The 26215-nt window shown below is 36.7% G+C and overlaps 1 protein-coding gene across 1 annotated transcript; it reads right to left on the bottom strand.

Annotated features, from left to right (window-relative positions):
- Nucleotides 1-1831: 1831 nt before the first annotated feature.
- SELENOT (selenoprotein T) lies at nt 1832-25907 on the bottom strand. Its single transcript, XM_025880496.2, has 6 exons — nt 25667-25907; nt 8419-8529; nt 7733-7859; nt 5369-5456; nt 3092-3245; nt 1832-2594 (listed from the first exon to the last, which is right to left on the bottom strand). Exons 1-5 carry the CDS (start codon nt 25801-25803, stop codon nt 3121-3123), a joined length of 588 nt encoding a protein of 195 aa, XP_025736281.1. The 5' UTR covers nt 25804-25907; the 3' UTR covers nt 1832-2594; nt 3092-3120.
- Between the last annotated feature and the right edge of the window lie 308 nt (nt 25908-26215).

The raw sequence follows: 26215 nt of genomic DNA on the forward strand, positions 1-26215 counted from the left end.
TAGAAGTTTATTTTCACGATGCTATGGTAGTAAGCCCCTGAACTTTACAATCCCTCATGTTTCTCTCAAGAGATATTTTTAAAGCCTTAGTGTTGAATATCATCAAATCATGCTTAAAAATTCTACAGGCTGGTTTTAAAATCTGAATTAACTAAAATTATGACAATGATAAAATGCCAACCAATCAAGGTCCCAAACTAACAACATTCAAAATAAGAAAGAATTATTATTGGAATCCTGTTGTATTTTGACAATGGTAAAGGCTGACCAACTGTTGTCATTAATGTTGCCATAAAAAAAATGTATTTATATTCTGAAAGCATATTTGTCTTGCACATCTTGACACTGAGGTATAAAGCCATGTTTTGTCAACATTTTTTATTAATCTAACAAGTAATTTCTTCCACAACAGCAACTGTGGTAAAAAACCCCAATAACATTAGCCAATCTGCTATAATGTTCTATAGTCTTCTACTTAATATAGTACATAAACATTTATAAACTACACAGCCACACCAATTTGTAAGCAACTAATAAATTCTGAAATGTCAGAAATATAATAAAACTAATTCTAAATAGTTTCTAACTTTCCCCTTTTCCTTGTTTATATTCATGCTTCCCACTAATTTTTCACTAGACTCTATTAAATCCTAGATTTAAATAGGGTCAAAGGTAAAACAGTATTGAGATGCGTGTCAAAAGAACACACTGAGTTTTATCAGTGTCTAAGCCACTTTAAAGCTATTCTCCAAAAGACAAGTTATTCACCCAAGACAAACAGGAAAAAAGTTAGAATTTAATCTTAAGTTTTTCAGGGTTGACCTGTCACATACATGGGAACATCCAAAGGCTCGAGTTTGGAAGGTCTAAATGCCAAAACGTTAATTTGTCACTAGTGGAATGGCCATCCGCTGAAGAAGGGCCCTACACACACTCAGCACTGTGTTCAACGTACAGAAGACAGACATTTGGGCTGCTACAAATGAAGGTAATGAGGCTTTAAGCCTTTACTGTAAGGTAAAATATTACACCTGAATAATAACCTCTAAGTCACTTCCAGATTAATCTCTATTGACTCTTGCCACTGTATCTACTTAGGTTAATAGTTCTGCAGTTTTAACTAAAAGGAGAAGTCATTAAATCAATTTTCTGCAGTGAATTATCAGACTACCTTCCTGTTAGCTAGAAATTACAGTATGTTCCACCTTGAGGCTATAAAATGATGATGATTACCAGACATTAATTCAACAAATATTCAGTGATAAATGAAGTATATGGTTGTGCTAAGTGTTTGGTAGACCAAATGTTGAATTATCTCATAATTTTTCCTCAAATCCCTTTATTTCTAGCAACAAATCTAGACCTACCCCTTCTATTCCCATATGGAAGCTAAAATATGTTAAGACTGCTGATATATGACTATTTTCCTACATTATGATCCTATTTCTGCTAAATTACCTTTACAGTCCAGCAGTTTTAAGTTTTTTGCTTAAAAAAACTATTTTTAGAACTCTGAAAAGATATTAAATTCACTGAATAAAAAACTTTTTGATTTTGTTCCTTAAATATAATAAAATTCTGATATATGATGTTAAACAAGTTAAATTATTAGACAAGTAATCTCTATTCACCTAAAATTAATGGTGTAAAGAGGTTTAACTGAACTTTCAAGGGAACTAAGTTTCAATTACCCTAAAAATGGTAAATGACTTATTTGTGTGTGAAACTAAAGTATGTTCCTTATGAAATTATCTGTAAGTCAAAAACAAAAATTGAGGAAGACAACTTTTAAATATAATGTTAATAGGTACGCTGGGTAATAAATTCAAACTTTTTATTTGAATTTATCTGCTTAGTTTTTTATTGAGTTAAGTATAAAGGCCCAGTTAATCAACTCATTAGATTGGTCAAGGCAAGACACTTGAACTACATAACAATATTTAAAAAGCAGTTGGTCTTTTAGTAATTCTCTGGTAATCACACAAACACACACACACACACACACACACACACACACACGCAAGCACATACACACAAATTGGTAGAGTACTCTGGATATAGGATTTCCCCCCATAATCTCGTCTAATACACGGTTCACAATCTGCAGTATTTTGAAAACTGTGTAAACTGGACATGACCAAATTAAAGATGCCTGATAACCTCTTATAAAGTATTGGGGAACTTCAGCTGTATTCCCAAAAGATCAATTTTAAACTATGAAAAAGGAAAATTCATATAAAATCACAACAGATTTAACAGACATCTTCGAAAAGAAAGTCAAATTGTAACTCAATTTTCTACTTTTCCAAATATGACTAAGGAAAAAAGGTACAAGTGGTAATGTCTACATTTTTTAAAAACTGTTAACTGAGTGGATTTGGGGAAGAAAAAAAAGCTATACAGTATTATTGCACTCCACGAATGTGCAGAATTCCAAAATGTGCCAGCACTGAAAAACTGTCTTGCATTGAGGTTTTTCAAGAGGTACAACGAGCCTGCCAAGAAAGCATCTGGTCTGTACTAACAGCTTGCTGTCTTCAGTACAGGCCTTCATAATGTCAGTCACGCTGCTCTTGCAAAAAATCCCTTAATGTCTGAAAGAGAAAAAAGAATATTTTATTTCAAAATTCCCTCTTATAAAATCAACCCATTGATAAGAACTGAGAACATCTCTGCTATGCAAAAGTTAACTAACATTCAACTGTGTTCACACACGTCTGCTTACAAATTTTCTATCTCGAGCATGTTAAAAGAATCTGCATACTCTGAGGAACTAGTTATTTGCAGGTAAAGAGAAGACATGTATATAAACATTCTAGCATAATATATCAACTCTATTAGGAGTTCCAGTCAAAAAAGTGATGTTACATAAAGGCCCAGTTATCAACCCTTGAAGATAAAATTAGTAGCACAACCTTACCTTGTTTTGGCAGGTCCAAACGCTCTTGATCACTTAATAAATTTTAATAAAGAAAACATCCATCTATTAAATCTTAAATTGGGAACTCAAGTGGTAATATATGGAATATCTGGTATCTTTTGTGATGAGAATGATATCTATAAATGGTTACTGTATTCTTAAACTACTTACAAAAGAGTTTTCAGTGCTGATAGGTGGGGCTATGATCGATGATGTGGGATTGAATCCATATGCACATTGAGCTTCATTTCATTGTCAAGAATTTGAACAAGCTGTTGCATGGATGGGAGGTGACCAGATTCCAGCTTAGACCACACAGGCACATCTATAATAAAAATAAACAGTACCACCTCTTAAAATTAAACATGAGTCTAAAATTAAAGATGAGTTCCACAAATATTTACTGTCTATATATACAGCTGGGGGTACAGTAGTGAACCAGAGAATTACCCTTCTTGCTGGTATGGAGTTTACATTCCAGTAGGGGAGATACGAAAAGCACTACACAAATAGCTACAAATCACAATTGTGTGCTAAGAATTAAAACCAGAAGATGCTGAGGGACATAGGAGGCTAGAAAGGAGCTTTGTACTTATTAAGTGAGAGGTATCACTAAAATTGAAAAATACTGTCATTAAAAGTGAGAGGTGAAATACAGGAGAAGAGGAGTACAAGGGAAACTGGAGAGGCAAGCAGGGTCTTAGATCAGGGTCAGCAAACTATAAAGCACCAGACAGCAAGCATTTTCAGCTTGGGAAGACATACAGTCCATCACAGCTACTCAACTCTTAATTGTAGTCTGAAAGAAACAACAGGCAATACATAAATGAGTAGGCACGGTTGTGTTCCAATAAAATTTTATTTACAAAAAAAGGCAGGTGGACATAGGGGTCCACGTGGCCATGGTTTGCCAATCCTGAGGCTACATCAAGCAGGGCCTTTTGGGTGTTATTAAATGTTCTGGTCTTTATCGTGAAGACAAAGTAAAGCTACTTAATAAACTTGAGGCAGTGAAGCAACGAGATGAAAATGATGTGCATTAAAAAAAAAAAATCACTCTACTGTTTGGAGCTGGTATCAGATTTTGTAAGAAGCCAGGTAATAAATATTTTAGGCTTTATGGCTCAAGGGAAAATCAAAAATATCTCATAGGTAATTACATAACCAGAGAAATAAATTTCCACAAATTTTTCATTGATGAAACTCAAAACTTTAGGTATAAACACTAAAATTTGAGTTTTATGTAATTTCCATGTGCCATAAAATAGTCTTGATTTTTTTGTAACCATTAAAAAATTTAAAAAAATACTGTTAACTCATAGGCTATATCTGACAACCTCTAGTTTAGAGAATGTATTAGAGGGTAACAAAATAATCGTGATAAAGATAATCAGAAGTAGAACTCTGAGAAATGTAGAAGGTAGAATTAAGAATCAGACTTGGTAATCCATTAGATATGGAGACTAAGGGAGAAACTGAGGTTATCCTAGCTTTCTGACATGGGAAACTCTGGGTAGAATGATAATGGTGCCATTATAAATAAAGGAGCAATGCCAGGGAAGGAGCAAATTGGAGTACCCAAGAATTGCAGGAAGCAGAGATAATCAACAGTTTGGGAGGAGTTTAAGATTCCCGGGTATACCAATGTTTATAGCAGCAATGTCCACAATAGCCAAACTATGGACAGGGCCTAGATGTTCATCAACAGATGAATGGATAAAGAAGATGTGGTATATATTAAAAAAAAAAAAAAAAAAGGAAGATGTGGTGTGTGTATATATATATACGTGTGTGTGTGTGTGTGTGTATATATATACACACACACACACAATGTAATATTATGCAGTCATCAAAAAAATGAAATCTTGCCATTTGCAATGACATGGATGGAACTAGAGGGTATTATGCTAAGCAAAGTAAGTCAATCAGAGAAACACAATTATCATACAATCTCACTGATAGGAGGAATTTGAGAAACAAGACAGAGGACCATAAGGGAAGGGAGGGAAAAGTGAAACAAGATGAAACCAGAGAGGGAGACAAACCATAAGAGACTCTTAATCTTAGTAAACAAACTGAGGGTTGCTGGAGGGGAGGTGGTGGGAGGGATGAGGTGGCTGGGTGATGGACATTGGGGAGGGTATGTGCTGAGTGCTGTGAATTGTGTAAGACTGATGAATCACAGATCTGTACCCCTGAAACAAATAATACATTATGTGTTTAAAAAAAAAAAAAAAAAAAGATTCCCAGGTATAGCATCTAAAAGAGAGATCTAGAGCTCTCTAGAGTTATACATTCAGGGGTCATCATATGGACATAATTCTCAAGCTAGGGGAGTTGAGGACCATATAAAGTGATAGTTTTGCATATTATGAAAAACAGAAAAGCCCAATGGTCATTATAAATCATTTAAAATGTGTTACAGAATGCAAACTATTCAGAACCCACCATTCAAAGTTATCTCAAATGCACCTGTTGACATACACTGGTTCTCAATCATGTTGCTCAAGAAGAAAACCATCATACATGCATAGACCTAAAAGAAAATATAATTAAGTACAGCAGACAAAGTTATTTTAAAGGCAAAACATTACAACTGAAGACAGTAATCTTTTAAATACAGAGTCTCATTTTTATTTGGTAACGGCTGTTTTTAAATCTACTTTAAAAGTTTCTATCCAGGGGCAGGGATGCCTGGGTGGCTCAGTCAGTCAACCGTCCAAGTCTTGGTTTCGGCTCAGGTCATGATCTCAGGGTTCTGGGTTGTGGTATCGAGCCTCATGTTGGGCTCTGCGCTCAGCGCAGAACCTGTCTGAGATTCTTTCCCCTCCCTCTTCCTCCCACTCTGCTCCTCCCCCTGCTCTTTCACTCTCTCTCTAAAATAAATAAATAAAATCTTAAAAAAGTTTCTATACAGATTATTATTGCTATTCTGTATATTAAGATAACATACATGGAATAAGGAAAATGAAACATTAACTCATAGCTTTATACACACTGAAGAATATATATTCATAATATACAGAAATTCTAGAGATTTCATAATAGCCTTAATAAGTTAAACAAAAGAATACCAGCATAAGAAGGGTTTATTTCACTATTTTTATAATATAAGGTATGAATTCACAAGAGACTAGTGACGCAATAATCAGCAACTCCATGTATTCAATACAACCTGTCCATGTTCCAAACAAATCGTTTTAAGTCAAATAAGAAAAAAGTAGATTAGAAAGCGCTAGCATATTAAATTATATTCGTTCCCCTTTTGAAGGCAAATCTATACCCTTTCAAAAGAGGCTAAAAGTTCCTTGGTGGACAGAAGGTTTTAATTTAACAAAATCACCTGACTAAAAACAGGATGTAATGAGGATGTAAATTCACAGCAAGTTACTTCAAAAAAGTAAATAAAAATGCCCACAGCGAGTGAGAAAAAGCTCTCCTCCCATCCCACTTGAACTAGGTGGGCTTTGATTTCATAGAGGTTACCCTCGCATTTGGAAACAGTATGTCTATTTTCATGGGAACAATACACAAGGAAGTGTCAGGAAAGCTAGAGCTTTCAAGTACATTCCTCTTCCCCAGCCGATTAACAATGTTACATGTCTTCAGAAGTAAAATGCACTAAAGTTGGAATCAATAGAATTAATAAATATAACACAAAACATCATCAGTACTTAACTTTCAATTCTTAATTTTATGCATGTCAATCTTACTAATACTAGGTAGAGACACAGTTCAATAAGAGGAAGCACCTGAGGATGTTTACGTTAAGAAGCCTTGCCTGTTACTGGAAATAAATGGTTCCCTAAGAAAAAGAAGCGTAGATATGTAGGAGTCCACTAAAGGTAGTTTCAGCCTAGAACTAAAGAACAAGACCAGAGAGAGGACTCCAAAGCAGAATACTCCTTAGAAGGAAACCTAAGCAATCCCATCCAAGAGAGAAATATAATTAGTCCCATTCCTCACAGCCGAAAGATAAACCCTCTAGAAAAGATGATTTTAAGTAAAACAAATGAAAGAAATCTAAAAAGAATGTATGCCACAGCAAGACCCTACAAAGGAAAAAAGAAATAGCACAAGATTCATATCTATCTCTCTCTCTCTATATAAGGACAAATAAAAACACAAAATTTTAGTAAGAACAAATCCGTAATGGATTTATTCTTGGAAATGTCATTTTTAATGTGAATAAACCCATTAATACCCATAAAGTTAGTATAAAAGGCCTACATTATGTGTATATATTATGTTTTGTTGGACATGATTTGACCGAATCTATATAATCAATATCAGGTATTAAATTATTTTGTGCCCAGTTTCTACTAAAGTCACACCTGCCTATCTGTCAAATAGTAAAAAGATAAAACCCATTTTTTTTAATATTTTATTTATTTATTTAATTGACAGAGAGAGAGAGAGAGAGGGAACACAAGCAGGGGGAGTGGGAGAGGGAGAAGCAGGCTTCCCACCAAGCAGGGAGCCCGATGTGGGGGCTTGATCCCAGGACCCTGGAACCATGACCTGAGCCGAAGGCAGTCACTTAACCAACTGAGCCACCCAGGTGCCCCAAAACCCAATCATTCTTAATACATAATTATAAAAACTAAGGCCAAGAAAAAAAATCACAAACAAAAAACTAAGGCCAAGAAAGGTTAAGTGCCATGCCCAAAGATTAAAAAGTGATTAAAGCTGAAATAATACAAGTGAACAGGTGAATCAGCAACAAGTACTTAAAAAAACCAAACAATCCTTTAAAATATTTTCATTTACAACCTAAAAACCTACAACTATCAAAACTATTAGGTTACATACCTTATTTTCTTGACCCCACTGCCAGATGCTAGGAGCTTGCATGCCAAAGAAAGCAAAAGGATCCTTGCCAACAATTATTAAGCCTATTAATACTAGTTTGAAGACTGACAGGAAAGACGCTATGTGTCTATCGAAAGAAAAAAAAAATTCATCAGAAGCCACAATTTCTCACCTAATTCAAAACTTCATAACTCAAGTATATGTGTATAGACAATTTATAGACACCAAATCTAAAGGTTACTAATTACAAGTAGTGAAAAAGATAGTGACTAAAGCTTATTGTGGAGTTTTAAAACAAAAATGTTTAGTATCTTTTAAATCAATCAAAAATCAACTTGTAAAAATATACAGTATTAGCCGTTAAAAATATTATTTTAACAGTACAGACTTTGTATAAAAATTTGGGAGTTCTTGATCTATTTCCACAGTAAAAATTATATAAGAAAACACATCCTTAGAAGGTTACCATCTCTGAAATAATCCTCTTTTCCTTCTTACAGAAAAATTCTTCCATATTTGGATCAAATAAACTTGCTATTTATAAAACAGTGTTCTCTGTTTATTGTAACCAACTAAAAAATTGTAATAACCAAGAAAAGTTAATTGAACTAGTCCACAAAAGTTTACTCACAAAAGTGAAAAAATTCACTTTAAAAATTCCTTTTAAGTTACTGAAATTTACTTACCTATATATGGGTTGAGGGAGGTAATTTTCTCCTTCAATGCGGATGTCTGGGTACCGCTGGCTTATAACCCGCATGTACTCCTCAAACACCCGCCTATAACCTCAGGAAACACTGCAGAAAAATAAAAGTGCTTCTGTTAAGCGACTTAGAATATGCCTACACTTACTTTGCATTTAGACAAAGCCTAAAAATTGCCAAGATTAAAAAAGTGTTTCTCACAAACAGTGACAAAGTAGTAACAACTGATGCTCCCCACCATGTATATCCATCTATTAGAACATTAAACTTTATAGATTTGGGTTATTGTTGGGCAGCAGCAAATACCTATTCATATATGTCAGCATATTTTGAGTTCTCAAATCAAGTTGCTTTTTGTGGGGGTATCAATGAGAATAAATGCTGAAATGACAATTCTTATACATCTGAAATAGGCACTTTCAAAACTGGGCACAGAAAGCTTAAAAAATACCAAGGCATGAGACATGAAAACTTTGGTTCTTATTCCTACTCTGCCCGTAACTGGGCAAACATGCCTGCTCAATCGCAATAAAAGGAAATTAAAGAACTCTTAAATCCCTTCTGACTCTAAAATTTGCTTCTACTTTGCAAAGGAAAACAAAGATTGGGAAGGTAATTTTCAGCAGTATGACAGCAATCCATAACATTACTCCAGAAATTATGTCAACGGCATCAAATATCTCCATTAAAATTTCTGAACAACCAAACTGTGGATATATATTTCCCCAACAAGAAAGGGGGAAAAGGCCACCAGAGAGCATCTATAAGGGGAGGATACACTGAAAACTTTAAGACACTGATGAAAAAAATTGAAGACACAAATGAATGAAAAGATATCTTGTGCTCATGGATCAGAATTTATATTGTAAAAATGTCCACACTACCAAAAGCAATTTACAGATTCAATGCAATCCCTATCAAAATTCCAATGGCATTTTTCACAGAAATAGAACAAACAATCCTACAATTTGTATGGAACCACAAAAAAACCAGAATAGCCAAAGCAATCTTGAGAAGGAAGAACAAAGCTGGAGGCACCATGCTTCCTTATGTCAAAGCTATATTACAATGCTACACCAATCAAAATTGTATAGTAGCAGCACAAAACAGACACATAGATCAATGGGACAGAATCAAGAGCCCAGTAATAAACCCACAGAAATATGGCCAATTAATTTACAACAAAGGAGCCAAGACCGCAGAAAGGATAGTCTCTTTAACAAATGGTGTTGGGAAACTGTCAGCAACGTGAAAAGAATGAAAATGGACCAACTATCTCCCATCAGACACAAAAATCAACTCAAAATGGATTAAAGACTTAAACATAAGACCTGAAACCATAAGCATCCTAGAAGAAAACACAGTGGGTAAACACATTGACATTAGTCTTGGCAACGATTTTGTGGATTTGACCATAAAAGCAAAGGTATCAAAAGCAAAATAAACAAGTGGGACTATATCAAACTAAAAAGCTTCTGCAGGGCAAAGGAAGCCATCAACAGAATGAACAGGCAACCTACAGAACGGGAGAAAATATCTGCAAATCAGATATCTGATAAAGGGAGTTAATATCCAAAATGTATAAGGAACTCATACAACTCAATAGCCAAAAGTCAATAATCTGACTAAAAATGGGCAAAAAGACCTGAACAGACACTTTTCCAACGATGACATAAAGATGGCCAACAAATACATGAAAAGGTGCTCCATATCACTAATCAATAGGGAAATGCAAATCAAAATCAGAGAGAGATATATCCCCATACCTGTTAGGATGCCTATCATCCAAAGGAGAAGAGATAATAAGTGTTGGCAAGGATGTAGACAAAAGAGAATACTTGTGCACTGTTGGTGGGAATGTAAATGGTACAGCCACTATGAAAACATTTCGGAAGTTCCACAAAAAATTAAACATAGAACTATCATATGATCTCGCAATCCCATTTCTAGATACACCTGAAGGAAATGAAATCACTCTAAGAGGTATCTGCACCCCCATGTTCATTTTAGCATTACTTAAAATAGTCAAGACATGGAAACAACTTAAATGTCCATCGACAGATGAATGGATAAAGAAAATGTGGTATAGGGCGCCTGGGTGGCTCAGCTGGTTAAGCGACTGCCTTTGGCTCAGGTCATGATCCTGGAGTCCCCGGATCGAGTCCCACATCGGGCTCCCTGCTCAGCAGGGAGTCTGCTTCTCCCTCTGACCTCTTCCCTCTCGTTCTCTCTATCTCTCATTCTCTCTCTCAAATAAATGAATAAAATCTTAAAAAAAAAAAAGAAAATGTGGTATAAATACACACAGGAATATTATTCAGCAAAAAAAAAAATCCTACCATTTGCAACAATATGGATGAAACTTAAAGGCATTATGCTAAGTGAAATAAGTCAGACAGAGAAACACAAATTGTATAATTTCATTTTACATGGAATCTAAGAAAGCCAAGCTCAAAGACATGGAGAGCAGACTGGTGGTTGCCAGGGGCTGTGGAATAGGCAAAATGGGGAGATGGTGGAAGGATACAAACCTCCAGATGCAAAACAAATTTTAGGGATCTAATTTACAGCAAGGTGACTGTAGCTAACTATACTGTATTGTATACTTGAAAGTTGTTAAGAGAATAAATATTAAATGTTCTCACCCGATTAAAAAGGTAATTATATGAGGTGATGGATGTGTTAACTAACCTTACTGTGGTAATCATTTCACAATATACATGTAAATGAAATCATCACCTTAACTCTACATAATTTCTATTTGTCAATCATAATTCAATAATATTGAGAGAAAAAAGGAGGTGGTACCACCAAATCAACAGAAGAGCTTACAAATTCAGGTAAGATTGTTAAACACTTAACCACATTAAGTTCTAAGTTAAGGAACATATAAAGCAAGGAAAGTACAGAGGAAGCAGAATCAGTAACTAAGGTGCCAACTTTGTCAATCACACTGTCATCAAGGAAAAACAAACCAACCACCAGCATCAGGTTTATATCTGGCAGGGTATAACAGTCCAAATATTAGTAGATCTCAATTTAAGAAAACTCACTTGGGGGGGGGAGTAAGAGAGAGAGTGAGTCACCAGTTTTCTTTACAATTAATACCTCCTCTACATTTAGAATAAAAATTTCACAAGAGATTAAGTCCCTAAAAAGCATGAAATTTTTGCAAAAAGAGACAAATTTCTACAGCTAAATACTTAACTCACGAATCTCCACATACTTTGTTTAGTAAACATTCACCTTAGCTAATATTTTATTATTACTCTGTTAGTCACCAAATTATAGTATTTTGTCAATTGCTTTCTCTATAAGAAAATTTTTAATGTTGCTTTTGTTTTGAGGATATTACAAAAAATACCTATATGCCTAACTACCTTGAAACCAAGAAATGGCAACTGATTTCAATGCCCTCAAGTGTGCACCAGTGTTTACAATGGAGTTAATTATCTAAAATGATATTCTCTAACTTTTAATGAAACATTGTGAGAGCTAGAGACAGTTAATTGAGTTGAAATTTGTTTTTTTTTATAGATGGAGAAAATATGAAGCCCAAAGAGATGAAGTGACTTTCCATGGTTATACATCCATATATACTATTTATTTATTCACTCACTCAAATACTTATTGAATGTCTACTACATGTCAAGCACTATATTAGACACTGGGCATGTAGTAATGAGTGACACAGATGTGGTCCCTGCCTTAGTAAGGGGCTGAGAGACCAGAACATGGACTTTGTGATTTGAGATCCTAGCCCTTTCCACTAGACCCCAATAAAACAGTTAGATGGTGCAAGGGCTATTCTTCCCTTTGTCCAGGAAATAAGTTCCCTTTGGCCAAAATGCCACAAGCAAGTACCTATATAGTTGACTTTCTTGATGGCAGAGATCTCTGAAGTTTTTCCATTATGAAGACCTAGAGATTCTCCCTCTGGGAGAACTAAAAACCTGTGGGCCCCCATAAGTCCCTCATATTTGTTCTGGGAGTTCCGATCCTTTGCCAAGGGGAGCCCTAAGAGGCCCAGCTACAGAGGTATTTATGTGCAGGCAACACTTCTGGTCAGATTCCTCCTAGTCACCTACTTTTCTGGCCACTGTGCTCAGAAGCCTAGCTCTATCCTCCGTTCTCCCAGTCCCAAGTCTTCAGTATGGTCTCAGACCTTTGGATCAAACTCCAAATGGAATTAGTCCGTAATCTTGAAATCCATAAAGGACTTTAAAACTGTACCTTTTTTCAAATTTTCAGTTATAAAACGTTAAGTCATGAGGATAGAATGTACAGCATAGTGACTATAGTTAGTAATAGTGTATGGCATATTTGAAAGTAGCTAGGAGAGTGGATCTTAAACGTTCTTATCACAAGAAAAAAAAAATTGTGACTGGTGATTGCTGTTAACTGGACTTACGGTAGTAATCATTTTGTACTACATACAAATATTGAAATCTTTATGTTATACAACTGAAACTAATATGTCAATTATACCTCAACAAAAAAACAAAAACAAAACAAAACAACTGTACCTATTTTATTTCTGAAAGATGAAGTTTACAAAACTGACACAACATATTTTTAGACAAGTTTACTTACATATAAGTAAACTTTCCTCCTTATCATTGCCTCCAGAATTGTGAAGAAAACCTAAGGAACTTTTTTCCTAAATAACTGTTTTCGCAAAATCAATTTTCCTGTTTTGAAACAGCAATCTCTACTGCTTACAGATGTTTTCCAAAACAAAACATACCTGGGGTTTACTGAGGTGGACAAAATGCGAAATTCAAGGCACACATGATGAGGAGCCAGTCATTTCCAGTTCTACTACCACACCCAGCTCTTCCAACTTACTTCATTCTTTCTGGGTCCATGAGTAAAACTATGACTTCCAGTATACCCCAACACATAAATATGGAAACATGCTAAAAATATGCTGCAGCAGCTGCCTCTTCCTCCTGTAGTAGTACCAAAGGTCCTTAAGAAGTAGATTTAAACTCTGAAATCTTAACGTTAAGTCCTAATCACTTTGCAAATCCCTAGTAATATAGAAATATCTTACTATATGGAGTCAACTTTTGCAATTGCTCACTTTAAAATATATTTCACAGTACTTTTCTAAAAGAAAAAACCTGGATACAAATTAGATGATCTATGTGAAAGGAAATTTAAGAAATAAAGAAAATGCCTTGTCTGTGCTATTTCAAATAGATTCTGTGCTTTTTTGAGTCCATCATGTATTCAGTGTCCTGATTCACGATGCCAACCACTCTCCCTTTCCCCTTTCTATATTATGTCTGCCCCTAATTGTAGTCAAATACTTATATCAAACTTGAGCCCATCACAAACCCCAATCTCTCAGATCTTCTTACTAAAACAAAACAGTGCATGAAACAAATTGAGAAAGACACAAAGAAATGGAAAGACGTTCCATGCTCATGAATTGGAAGAATAAATATTGTGAAAATGTCTATGCTACCTAGAGCAATCTAAACATTTAATGCAATCCCTATCAAAATACCATCAACTTTTTTCAAAGAAATGGAACAAATAATCCTAAAATTGATATGGAACCAGAAAAGACCCCGAATCGCCAGGGGAATGTTGAAAAAGAAAATCAAAGCTGGTGGCATCACAATTCCAGACTTCAAGCTCTATTACAAAGCTGTAATCATCAAGACAGTATGGTACTGGCACAAAAACAGACACACAGATCAATGGAACAGAACAGAGAGCCCAGAAATGGACTCTCAACTCTATGGTCAACTAATCTTCAACAAAGCAGGAAAGAATATCCAATGGAAAAAAGACAGTCTCTTCTACAAATGCTGTTGGGAAAATTGGACAGCTACATGCAGAAGAATGAAACTAGACCATGTCCTTACACCATCTGCAAAAACAGACTCAAAATGGATGAAAGACCTAAATGTGAGACAGGGATCCATCAAAATCCTTCAGAACACAAGCAGCAACCTCTTTGACCTCAGCTGCAGCAACTTCTTGCTAGACACATCTCCAAAGGCAAGGGAAGCAAGGGCAAAAATGAACTATTGGGACTTCATCAAGGTAAAAAGCTTCTGCACAGCAAAGAAAACAGTCAACAAAACCAAAAGACAACCGACAGAATGGGAGAAGATATTTGCAAATGACATATCAGATAAAGGGCTAGTATCCAAAATCTATAAAGAACTTATTAAACTCAACACCCAAAGAACAAATAATCCAATCAAGAAATAGGCAGAAGACATGAACAGACATTTCTGCAAAGACATCCAAATGGCCAACAGACACATGAAAAAGTGCTCAACATCACTTGGCATCAGGGAAATACAAATCAAAACCATAATGAGATACCACCTCACACCAGTCAGAATGGCTAAAATTAACAAGTCAGGAAAGGACAGATGTTGGCAAGGATGAAGAGAAAGGGGAACCCTCCTACACTGTTGGTGGGAATGCAAGCTGGTGCAGCCACTCTGGAAAACAGTATGGAGGTTCCTCAAAAAGTTGAAAATAGAGTTACCCTATGACCCAGCAATTGCACTACTGGTTATTTACCCCAAAGATACAAATGTAGTAATCCAAAGGGGCACCTGAACCCCAATATTTATACAGCAATGTCCACAATAGCCAAACTATGGAAAGAGCCCAGATGTCCACCAACAAATGAATGGATAAAGAAGATGTGGTATTATATACACAATGGAATATTACGCAGCCATCAAAAAATTGAAATCTTGACATTTGCAACTATGTGGACAAACTAGAAAGTATTATGTTAAGCGAAATAAGTCAATCAGAGAAAGACAATTAATTATCATATGACCTCACTGATATGTGGAATTTAAGAAACAAGGCAGAGGATCACAGGGGAAGAGAGGAAAAAATGAAACAAGATGAAACCTGAGAGGGAGACAAACCGTAAGAGACTCTTAATTTTAGGAAACAAACTGAAGGTTGCTGGAGCAGAGGGGGGCCGGGGGATGGGGTGGCTGGGTGATGGGCACTGGGGAGGGTACATGCCATGGTGAGCGCTGTGTGTTGTGTAAGACTGATGAATCACAGACCTGTACCCCTGAAACAAATAATACATTATATGTTAATAATAATTAAAAAAAAGAGAAAGAAAACAGGGCAAAAATCTCAGGCATTTATGAAGGCCTGAGTTCCCTCTCTAAAAGGGAAGAAATGGGATTTTAAAACGTGGCTCTATCTCCACAAAGGTGAATGTTTAACATGTTTAATTTTTCAAAGGACTGAGAAGATAACTGAATCTTCAGAGAAACAGAAAGATAAAGTACCTTTTACTGAGAAAAAAGTACAGATGTGAACCAGGGAACAGTGAATGACGTCTTCTCCGACTTCCCAGTTTTCTATTTTAGCTCGTCTTAAGGCCCGGCTGCATCCCTGCCTTTGGGTTCTAAGACTATTCTTTCAACAATTTTAAAATGCATTTCCCAATGTATTGTTCAAACCAGTTCAAAAAGGTTTCTGCTACTTGCATCCCAAGAATTTCAACTAATATTTCTCCCACACTGTACCAAGAAAATCAGGAAGGTATTTGGTAAATACTGTGCTTTCTAATTGTCTACAGCATTGCTCAGTTCAACAGCTCACTGATCACTGAAAGCTGTGTTTTTAGATATAATCTTTACTTTTCCTTGTTCTGTTTAGTAGATGAAGTACAATAATAAACATTTGTCTGGTGCATCACCTGCTCTAAGTGCTTTAAGGAATGAAATCTGCAAGACGTTCTCTAAGTCACATAAGAAACAAGGTATTCAGGGAGTGAAAAATAGACTAAATTGATAAATGTTTTTAAAAATTGCAAACAGGAGTGCTCACACACTTTGAAGATCGAAATGTAGCCCAGAATTTGCTCAGTTTTTTAAGAAGTTGCAAGAGCAGCACTAAAAAGCTTGTCAGATTAAGGAACAGTATTATACGAAATCAAGTGACTTCCATTCTAGCAACCTCAAATCTTGAAACACTACAGTGGCCACCGCAGTAAAAACACATACACGAAATATGCCTAAAGTGGCTTCTAAGATTCCTGGCTTCTTTACTAAGTGTATTCCAAAGATGTGACAAACCTAAAATTTGATTAGTAATCTGTTTTTATTCTCTTCATACTTTTGTCTTCTTCTGGAGGCCACTAGCTTCTAGTTTCTCTGTACCTTTGGCATAACATTTCAGGAATTCTTTCGCTAAAGACTATTCCACCACGAATTTATAAATTACTTAGTTCCTTCAACTCTTCCTGGGGAAGGAATTTTATCTGTTACTCTGGAAAACACTTATTAACAGATTTATAAGGTATACAGTCGCTCAATAAATGGTGACAACTCCATTTTGTAGAATTCTTTGTTTCATCTTAAAATACTTCATATACGACGCCAAGCTTTTCTTTTCAATACATTTTTTAATTACATGCCACAGAACTCACCCTCAGTGCATTTTTATAAGTTGTTAAAGAGTCTGATAAAAAAATATATTGTGTTCCATGCTAAATCAATGGCCAAACTGAAGAAGTCTCTGGGTTGCTTTATTGCTTTCCTATTTGACCTGTATATTTATTTACCTGTTGGTTGTAGACTGATTTCACATGACATTAGAATAAACTCAATAAAGAAGCCAGGAATTGTAGAGAGAAAACCACCAACAGGATAATGCAGTTATAATAATAACTAAGGGTATGTCTGATATCACAGCAGCAGAAAGAAGACTGGCAGTAGCATAGTGAATTCTGGAAGCTTAGCCCCACCAGTAGAGGCACGGAGGCCAGGCCAAGAATGTTACTGATAAGAGTTATGTTCAAAATGGAAGTTTTACATGTATTACATTCTATGCCTAACAGCTACCAAACTGGAACAGAAGCCAACCAGGTAAAAACCTACCAGAAATGAACAGTATTAAGTGATATCTATCTATACTCCAGTTAGGAATATAAAGGGGGGGGCAGGGAGGGCAGTTAGGTTATTTCAGGACAAACCACAGTGGACTACAACAGGTTGTACTCACTTATTCAAAAATATTGACTGATGACAGTCAAAAGAGATAGAACCTAGAACAAGAGGAAGCCAAACAGACAAAAATCTATGCCTTTTTGGTGCTGGCAATATTCTAATGAAGAAGAGAGAGTAGTAAACTGGTAATAATCTACTGAAGAGGATACAGTTCATCAACTGATAATATCTGAAGCTGTTTCTCTTGTTTTGAGAAAAAGGGAGGAGAAACAGAAAACAAAAACAAAAATAAAAACACCTGAGGGACTATGGAAAAATGTCGTAAAACAAAAATGCAGAAACAGCAAATAGAAGTCAAAATAAGAGCCTACATCCAAAAATATTCTACAAGCAGAAGGATAATAAGAGGTAAGGAAGCACTACAAGAATCTTAAAACCAAAAAGCAGAATCAAAAAATATTTTGAGGCAAAAAAATATATATATATATATTTTGAGGCCCTAAAAAAATTGATGGTTAGAAAATGGAATAAGTGATAGAAGATAAATAATAAAAATTGCAGAAGATCTGAATACTATCATTAGCAGATTTCATAGATCCATCAGGTTTTATTTTAATAAGAGAAACCCCTGATAGCCCAAAGAACATTTGCAACAATTGACCATGTTACATCACAAAGAAAGCCCAGTAAGTAAAAATAGCCAATGTTGCATTCTGATTACAGTGCAATAAACTAGTAGTCTTTAAAAACCCAACCTATTTCTCTTAAGATCTTCCAGTTGGAGTATTAACTAATTGAACAATATCAAAATTTTAAATGTAATACCCTTTGACATAATCATAATATTGTGCTTCTGTGGATTTAGTTTACAGAAATTATTGGACAAATATACAACATATTTGAGGATATTCACCTTCAAAGTAATTTTGTGAAAAATCAGGATCAACCTAAGAGTTAACCAATAAGGCACTGGTTAGATAAATTAAGGAACACTCATCTTATGTAATTCTATGCCTGCTGATGCATATCTGTAATTAGACACTGAACAGTAAGTGATGGAGGGGAAGGAGAATTTAAAAAAAAAAAAAGCATACAACTATGAACATGATCACTTCTGTAAAATTACATAATACAGTATGTGTGGTAGAGTTGTCCTGAAGGATGTTCTTCAAAATATTAATAGAGGGATACAGGATTTTTTACTTTCTTGTGTATACTTCTGAGGGGAGAGCAAAATATGTGACCCCAAAATACGCCACTTTGGCAGGTGGCTTATTTTGAGCTGAAGGCAATTTAGACCAAACGGACTCCAAACAAAAACAAAAACAAAAAAACTCACTGCTCCCTTAACTACTTAAAAGAATTTAGATAGGCCCAAATAGAAAGCTATTATCAGGGGTAACTTTTTATCTGAAAGACTTGTGTGGCAGGGCAAACATCTATTTAACCAAACATCTGCTCTTCTTATTGTCCTGTGAATTACCCTCCTCCCCTTTGAAGCCCCAGGCCCCTATCCTATTCTTTAGCTCAGGATATTACATTAGCCTCAATTGCCCAACTTGTTCTTGCCTCTCATATTTTTTACAGGGCTCTCATAAGTACGTAATTAAATGTTTTTCTCCTGTTCATCTGTCTTATGTCATTTTGATTAACAGACCAGGCTAAAGAACCTAGAAGGGTAGCAAAAAAATGTTTCCTCCCCTACACTTTTTTATTATTTTTACAAGAAACCTGTATTATTTTTATAGCCAGAAAACTAATTTAATTTTTTTAAAAGATGAAAGTCTCAGGGTAAAGTTTTCGAAAGTTTATTTACCAAAGTTCTCATCACAACAAAAAATAACACATTACAATAAAACTTGATAAATGACAGCATTTATGCTGTGCTAGTTTTTTAATCGATTATCTACCTCCAGCTTTATTTCCTGTCCCCTCTCCCTTCTCTGTGCTGAGTCAGGCTTCATTTACATATGATCTTCCCTTATTTATAAAGTTCTTTCTCTACATCTCCTGGTGCTTTCCCCATACCCTTCAAGATTTAATTTCCTCCTCTCAAAGCCTTCCAACCCTCCCTGAATAACCTTTCTTTCCACTAGGTTTTTAAAGCCCTCCATTATGACCTCTTTTAGAACACTCTGAACAGAATGCTTTACTATAATATTGTTTAACATGTTTGTTTCTCCCACCAGACAATCGGTTTTCAAACATTACTATAAAAAACTAGTATCTATCTTCCTAAATATTGGACAAAAGGGGAAAACAAATAACATGTAAAAAAGGGCATAAGAAACAAGGACTTGATTTCATCAGCAGTTCTTGCTAAAACCCACATGGCAAGATTTCTTCCTCACCAATCCTAGGCTGCATCCCAAACAAGAAAGATATGTAAAAACATGACTTGATTTCCCTTTTTGGAAAGCAGAAAAGGTGACAGAAATGAAACACATATGCATGCTTTCATTTTTTGCCTTGAAGCTTCCTAACAGTATAAAACAGTAACAGAATATTAGAGGTAATTGGAATGCAACCAACATCATCATGTTACAGATGAACAAGTTGAGAGCTAAAGAGATTCAATAATTTCCAGAAAGTCATTCAGAAGAGGCAGATCAAATAAGGTGGTGGGCCCCAGGTGGGCCTCTGAACTGTTAGTCCAGCAAATGCAGTTTTTCCAGTAACTATACTATTCAAAATTTATGAGGTTATCTTGGGATTTCCAAATGATACATTCAATTTGATTTCCACCACTTACCTTAATGGCAAATGGTAAAGAAAGAATGTTTCAATTTTTCTGTAAGAGGAGATAAAACCTTTAAAACCATTCATATGGGCGCCTGGGTGGCTCAGATGGTTACGCCTCTGCCTTCGGCTCAGGTCATGATCCCAGGGTCCTGGGATTGAGTCCCACATCGGGCTCCTTGCTCAGCGGGGAGTCTGCTTCTCCCTCTCCCTCTGCCTCTCCCCCTGCTTGTTCTCTGTCTGTCTCTCTCGGAAATGAATAAATAAAAAAAAAATCTTTAAAACCATTCATATTTTACCTACCTCTAAAAGTTTTGGACTAAAGTACTTTGTTCATTATGAAGTACAAACCACTATTATGTGTACATTATTCAGTTAGATACTGCAGTTTTTTGTTTAAATAGTAAAAAACAAAACAAAATGGTGACTAAGTTCTACATAATTACAGAAAACTTTAAAAATCTAACATAGTGGTTGGTGTAGCAGCCAGCATTTTATTTGTTCTCTAGTTAACACTCCATTAGTACTCTTCTACCTAGATCAACTTACTACTCCTTTATTTCAATGATTCTAAGAAGTACATTTCTCCTATTTAGCATCATTTTGAAAATTTGAAAATTTATCTTATAATCATTTCTGTGTCACAGTTTAAACGGCAGTATTTTTCTCCCTCTGAGGTATATAAAATCATGGTGTATCTTATAATCCATCATATCTTAGGTTTGGTGAAATACAGTAACTGGTATTTAAGTTTTTAGTTTTAGGGACGCCTGGGTGGCTTAGCGGGTCAGGTGTGTCTGCCTTTGGCTCAGGTCATGATCCCAGGGTCCTGGGATCGAGTCAGCATCAGACTCCTTGCTCAGCAGAGAGCCTGCTTCTCCCTCTGCCTAACACTCCCCCTGCTTTGCTCTCTTTCTTTCCCTGACAAATAAACAAAAACTTTAAATTAAATAAATAAGTTTTTAGTTTTAGTTATTATGGCTATTTTGGGGAGATGAAAATTTCTTTGTAGGATATTCCCGTTATCGTTTTAAAAACTCAGGATTCCTCCCACTCCTTCCCACCAAAAAGGAAAAAAAAAATCCACAGGGGCACCTGAGTGGCTCAGTCGGTTAAGCATCTGCCTTCGGGTCAGGTCATAATCCCAGAGTCCTGGGATAGAGTCCCACATTGGGCTCTCTGCTCAGAGAGGAGCCTCCTTCTCCCTCTCCCTGCCGCTCTGCCTACTTGTACTCTCCCTATCAAATAAATAAAATCTTTTAAAAAAAAACCCAACCCTCTACTAAAAAAAAGAAAGAAAGAAAGAAAAATCCATAAAATTTGTCTCCTTATCATTCCAGTGAATGGCATAGCACCACTCCAGAACTCAGGAGCCATCTTTGACACCTCTCACTCCATACCTCCTCTCCTTCCCCACAAAGATGTAACCCATCACCAAAACCACAAAATTTATCTCCCAAAAATCTGTTAAATCTGTCCCTTTACATTCTACTTCTACCACCACCACTGTATTCCAAGCTCCATCATCTTTCACCTGGGCAGCTCCCAACAGTCCCCCTAAATGGTTTCCCCCTATCTATTCTTTGTCCCTTCTAATGTCTTTTCCACAGTGAGGAGGCTAACTGATCTTTCCTTATAGTCTGCCAGACCTTCTAGGATCTGCGCCACCTTCTCTTTGGTCTTTGAGGTCAGTAGCCCTGGCCTTCTTAAGCAATTATGTTCTTTACTACAAGGCCACTGACCATGTTATTCCCATAGCTTGAAAGCTCTCTAGCAATTAAATCTCATCCTTTAAATTTCAGTTCAAAGTTGATTTCCTCATGGAAACCCTCTCTAATCCCCTGACTAGGTCTCTCTCATACCATGTAACCTTTCCTTTTTAGCACTTAACACAACTGTAATTTTATATGTTGTCCATGGATTAATGCCTGCCTTCCACTCTTGCCTATGATGTCTATGAGAAAATTGAACTGAATTCCAAGCACCAAAGTGCCTGCAAAGAGTAGGGCTCAGATATTTGAATATGCAAATATAAGTCTACAGTAACTAACATGATCTTTAGGACTCACAATTTCTCAGATTTCTTCAATTCAGCCTTTTACTAATCTCAGTAAGTATCAACATCCAAATAAGCCTTAGGTCTTTATTTTCTTGCCTCCATTATCATGAAAGCAATGGCTGAGTTTGTATAAATTTAAATAAAAATCTGTTCTTGGAGCAGTTGTTTCATTTACCTCTTAAAAATACTTTTAGAAGTTGGTGCCCTAAAATTATAGCAGTGGATTCTTAAATTAACAAAAATTGGAAAATTCTGTATTCTGATTATGTTTTGAAATCTTAACTTTAATCTACTATTCTTAGTGAATCAATTGTTAAATATCCAAATAAGGATTAACTGTAAAGAGCTGTAGCCAGTAAGCTCCTTATTTTTATTTTTAATTATTTTATTATTTTTTATTTTTGCCAGTAAGCTCTTTAAACTACAACAACTGATTAAATGCTGTAGGTCTGACTAAATGTTAAATCTCATATATGGGGAAAATAAAACATGAATACAAACATCATGCCAAACAGTATCTGTCAGTATACATTTACACATAAAATGCATTTATTCATAAAAATCACAAGGAAGGAAAATGTTATAAGGAAACTTTATTTTAAGCTCTGATTAGAAAACTTCCTTTTTTTTTATGTTCAATGTTTAGACATCCAAATAAGCAGGATAAGTTTTTCCCCCAAATATGAAATCAGTGTCATCAAATTCATCTAATTCTATTGCTCCATCAATTGACATAAACCAAAGACTTAGGGAGGCGCCTGGGTGGCTCAGTCGGTTAACTGCCTGCCTTCGGCTCAGGCCCTGATCCCAGGGTGCTGGGATCGAGCCCCGCATCGGGCTCCCTGCTTGGCCGGGAGCCTGATTCTCCCTCTCCCTCTGCCACTCCCCCTGCTTGTGACCTCTCTCTCTGTGTCAAAGAAATAAATAAAATCTTAAAAAAAAAACAAAAACAAAGACTTAGGTGTATAATGCAGTATTGTGCACCTCTGGAAGCTTCATGGGGAACCATATCTATATTGTTCACCATGGTATCTTTAGTCCCTGGCACAAGCAGGTACTGAATGAATATTTATTGAAAAGATACATCAATATAGAAAAGGAAGTTTGTTTTAAGTTGTTTTGCACTCTCTCTCCCTTTAATTCCATCTGTGTGTTGTGCTCCTGTCTTGTTCTATTGGCAATTATAAAAGTGGTACAATTAATAGATGATATATTAGGCTACAGTTAAAGAAAGAGCACTCATAAAATAATAAAGGACAAAAGTGATTGAAAAGAAGGTAAAAATAGTTCTCTCCTTTGTTCACAGTGGTAATTAATGAAAACCTGCATTTTATAGCACTCAGATTTCAAATAGAATTAAAAGCATTTTCACGTATTTATCCTCAATTGTTTTAGCTTCCTCTTCTTTCCCAAACTTGCAAATGAATGTCCAAGAGATTCTACCAAAACCAGAAACCCAGTATCCAATTTACTATGTACAGATTAATCTCTGGGGGAAAAAGTAACAAACAAGCTAAATTTACTTGTATATGGAGGGCATACTAATAAAATTATTTCCCATCTACAATTAAAAAACAAAACAAAACTGAGTAACTTTTGTATGTACTACGCTCCAGGTACTACAAAAGAAAACTCTCATTAGACTTTTGGGACAAGTTTGTACTTAAGGGGGGAAAAAAAAAGAAGAAAAGGAAAAATGAAAGAGAAACTACGTACCAGAAACTCAACTGAAGTTCTTAAGACTTTTTAAAAAGTTTAATTGATTGAAGAACTAAATGCCCTTCCCTGTATCTGTTATGAACAACCTCAGTGGAAGGTATACTTTTTAAATTATTGTGACAAGTATTCCAATAGAAGCAATTGTAAAAGAAGAGTATTTTGGAAAAGTACAAGTGAAACCAAGAGGCGCAAAAGTAGGAAACAAAAATTACATAACTTGGAAAATGCAGTCTTTTTTTTTTAACTACTTACATCCAAAGTATCACAATCCTTACCAATAACTATAGGTTGAAAAAAATGACAGCCACTTTCTAATTAAAAAAAAAAATTATGGAAAAAATAGAAATGGTCAAGTCATAACTCCCATTTAACAGTATTATATGAAAATGATATTTGCTGGCCACATAGTAAACAGTACAGGGAGTTGTTCTGTTGTTTTTTTTTAATCAGGAGGAAAGTGCAAAGTTTTTATAGTTTTCACTCCAAAAATAAAGCCTCACCATCTCACTTCCTGACTCTAAGGGTAACTTAAATTGATTTTTTAAATTTTAAATATTTGCTTACTCTTTAAAGGATAAGCAAAAAAATAGCTGGGCACATAGGAAATCTAACCTTTAGAACACTTAACACATCAAGTTTTAAAAAGCCGATTTTAACTGCATTACGGCCAACATTGATACTCCAAAGTATCAGGACTCTGAAAAATTTACTAACCTGACCATCCGATCTTGAAAAAACGTCATCTCTTGCAATACAGGATTCTAACTTCTACAATTTTGCAATTTTAGTTTGCCTTACAAATCTTCCCCCAACCCCACCTACCTTATTACATGCATCACTGCTCAGGTTCTAATACTTAACCAGGTAACGACAAAATCACTTACAGAATAACGTCGAAAACTGCTGGGATTTTTTCTGGTTTGGGGTTTTTTCTGGTTTAGGGTTTTTTCTTTTTTTCTGTTTCTCTGAATGCACAAGAGATTCGAAAGGTAGAAAGAAAGACATGCCAGTACAGGCAACTTCTGGGAGGCGGGTGTAATGGGGGTTGGGGGAAAAGATAAAAGAATTGTCTGGGAGTGAGCCACTGTCAGAAGAGCAACGTGCTCCTTTGTAAAGACATTTTGGAAACTGCAAACTGAGGATCAGCCTCCCTGGACCTCTCCTCGCCCTCCAGCTGTCAGAATCCCCACTCCCTCACTCAACAGTCACCCCGGCAGGTCCTGGAGAAAAGGCGTCTGTCACTCGCGGGTCTCCTCTAACGACCCGAATTAACCTTCGCCCAGGGGGGCAGCGAGGGCGCCTGGCATAACCCTGGGAAAGGAGACAGGAAAGGGGCACTGGGTGGCAAACGCTCCAGCTTCTCCGCCGACGCTGCGCCAACTCATGCCCACCTCCGCAGGCAGCCGGGGTGGCCATGGCGTAACGCCGCCGACCGGTCCTCCGTACTGACAAGTGTCCCCACGTCTTCGCCTTTCAGTATTTAACCTTCTCGTGCCCTCCTTCCCCACTCCCACCATTCGAGGAGGCAAAAAAAAGAACTGAGCCAAGTGAACGGTTCTGCTTGGAGGAAAGAAGGGAGGCCTGGCAGTCCCGGGAAGGACCCCAGAGAAGGCAAGCTGCGCAGGGCTGCTGGCGCCGTTCTTCCGGGCCAGGGGAGGTTCAGCTCGCTAGGCCGCGGAGCCGGGGCCTCACGTAGCGACAGACGCCTCACAGAGGCGCGGCGGCGCTGCCGGGGCCCGGCACACATACTCACCAAATCTGGAACTTGAGCAGCGGCCCCGTGGCGTACTGCATCTTTAATCTTTTGCTAGGCACGCCGCCCAGGTTGGCCGAGGCATCGCTCCGGATCACCGCCGACGCCGCCACCAGGAGAACTAGCAGAAACCTCATCTTAATCAAGCCAGCCACTTTCGGCCGCCCTCAAACGGAGACTGCAGCCAGCCCAAGGCCGAGCGGGAGCCGCGAGCAGCTCCCCACCGCGCAGGCGCGCTCCGCCAAGGTCGCGCAGGGAAGCAAAAATGCGCCTGCGCGGGCCGGCGCCAACGCACGCTCTGGGAGGCAAAGCTGACCTGTTTCGCTGTCCTGACCCACCATCTTGGATGTGTGCGGAGGCTGGGATGGAGTGAGTTAAGCAGGGAGGCAACGAAGTAGCTGGTGGGATGTCAGAAGATCCTTAATCGTAGCACATGTGGGTTCATATAAAATTTTACTTAAATCAGACATTGCTCTGCCTGAAACACTTAGGAGCACCCATTTAGCAGCCTTGATGCAGGTGTGGGAGGTAAAAGAGAAAGCCCCAACC

The sequence above is a fragment of the Callorhinus ursinus genome, unplaced genomic scaffold, assembly GCF_003265705.2.
Source record: "Callorhinus ursinus isolate GAN/ISIS: 27379988/994484 unplaced genomic scaffold, GSC_fseal_2.0 scaffold1, whole genome shotgun sequence".
NCBI classification, from domain to species: Eukaryota; Metazoa; Chordata; class Mammalia; order Carnivora; family Otariidae; genus Callorhinus; species Callorhinus ursinus.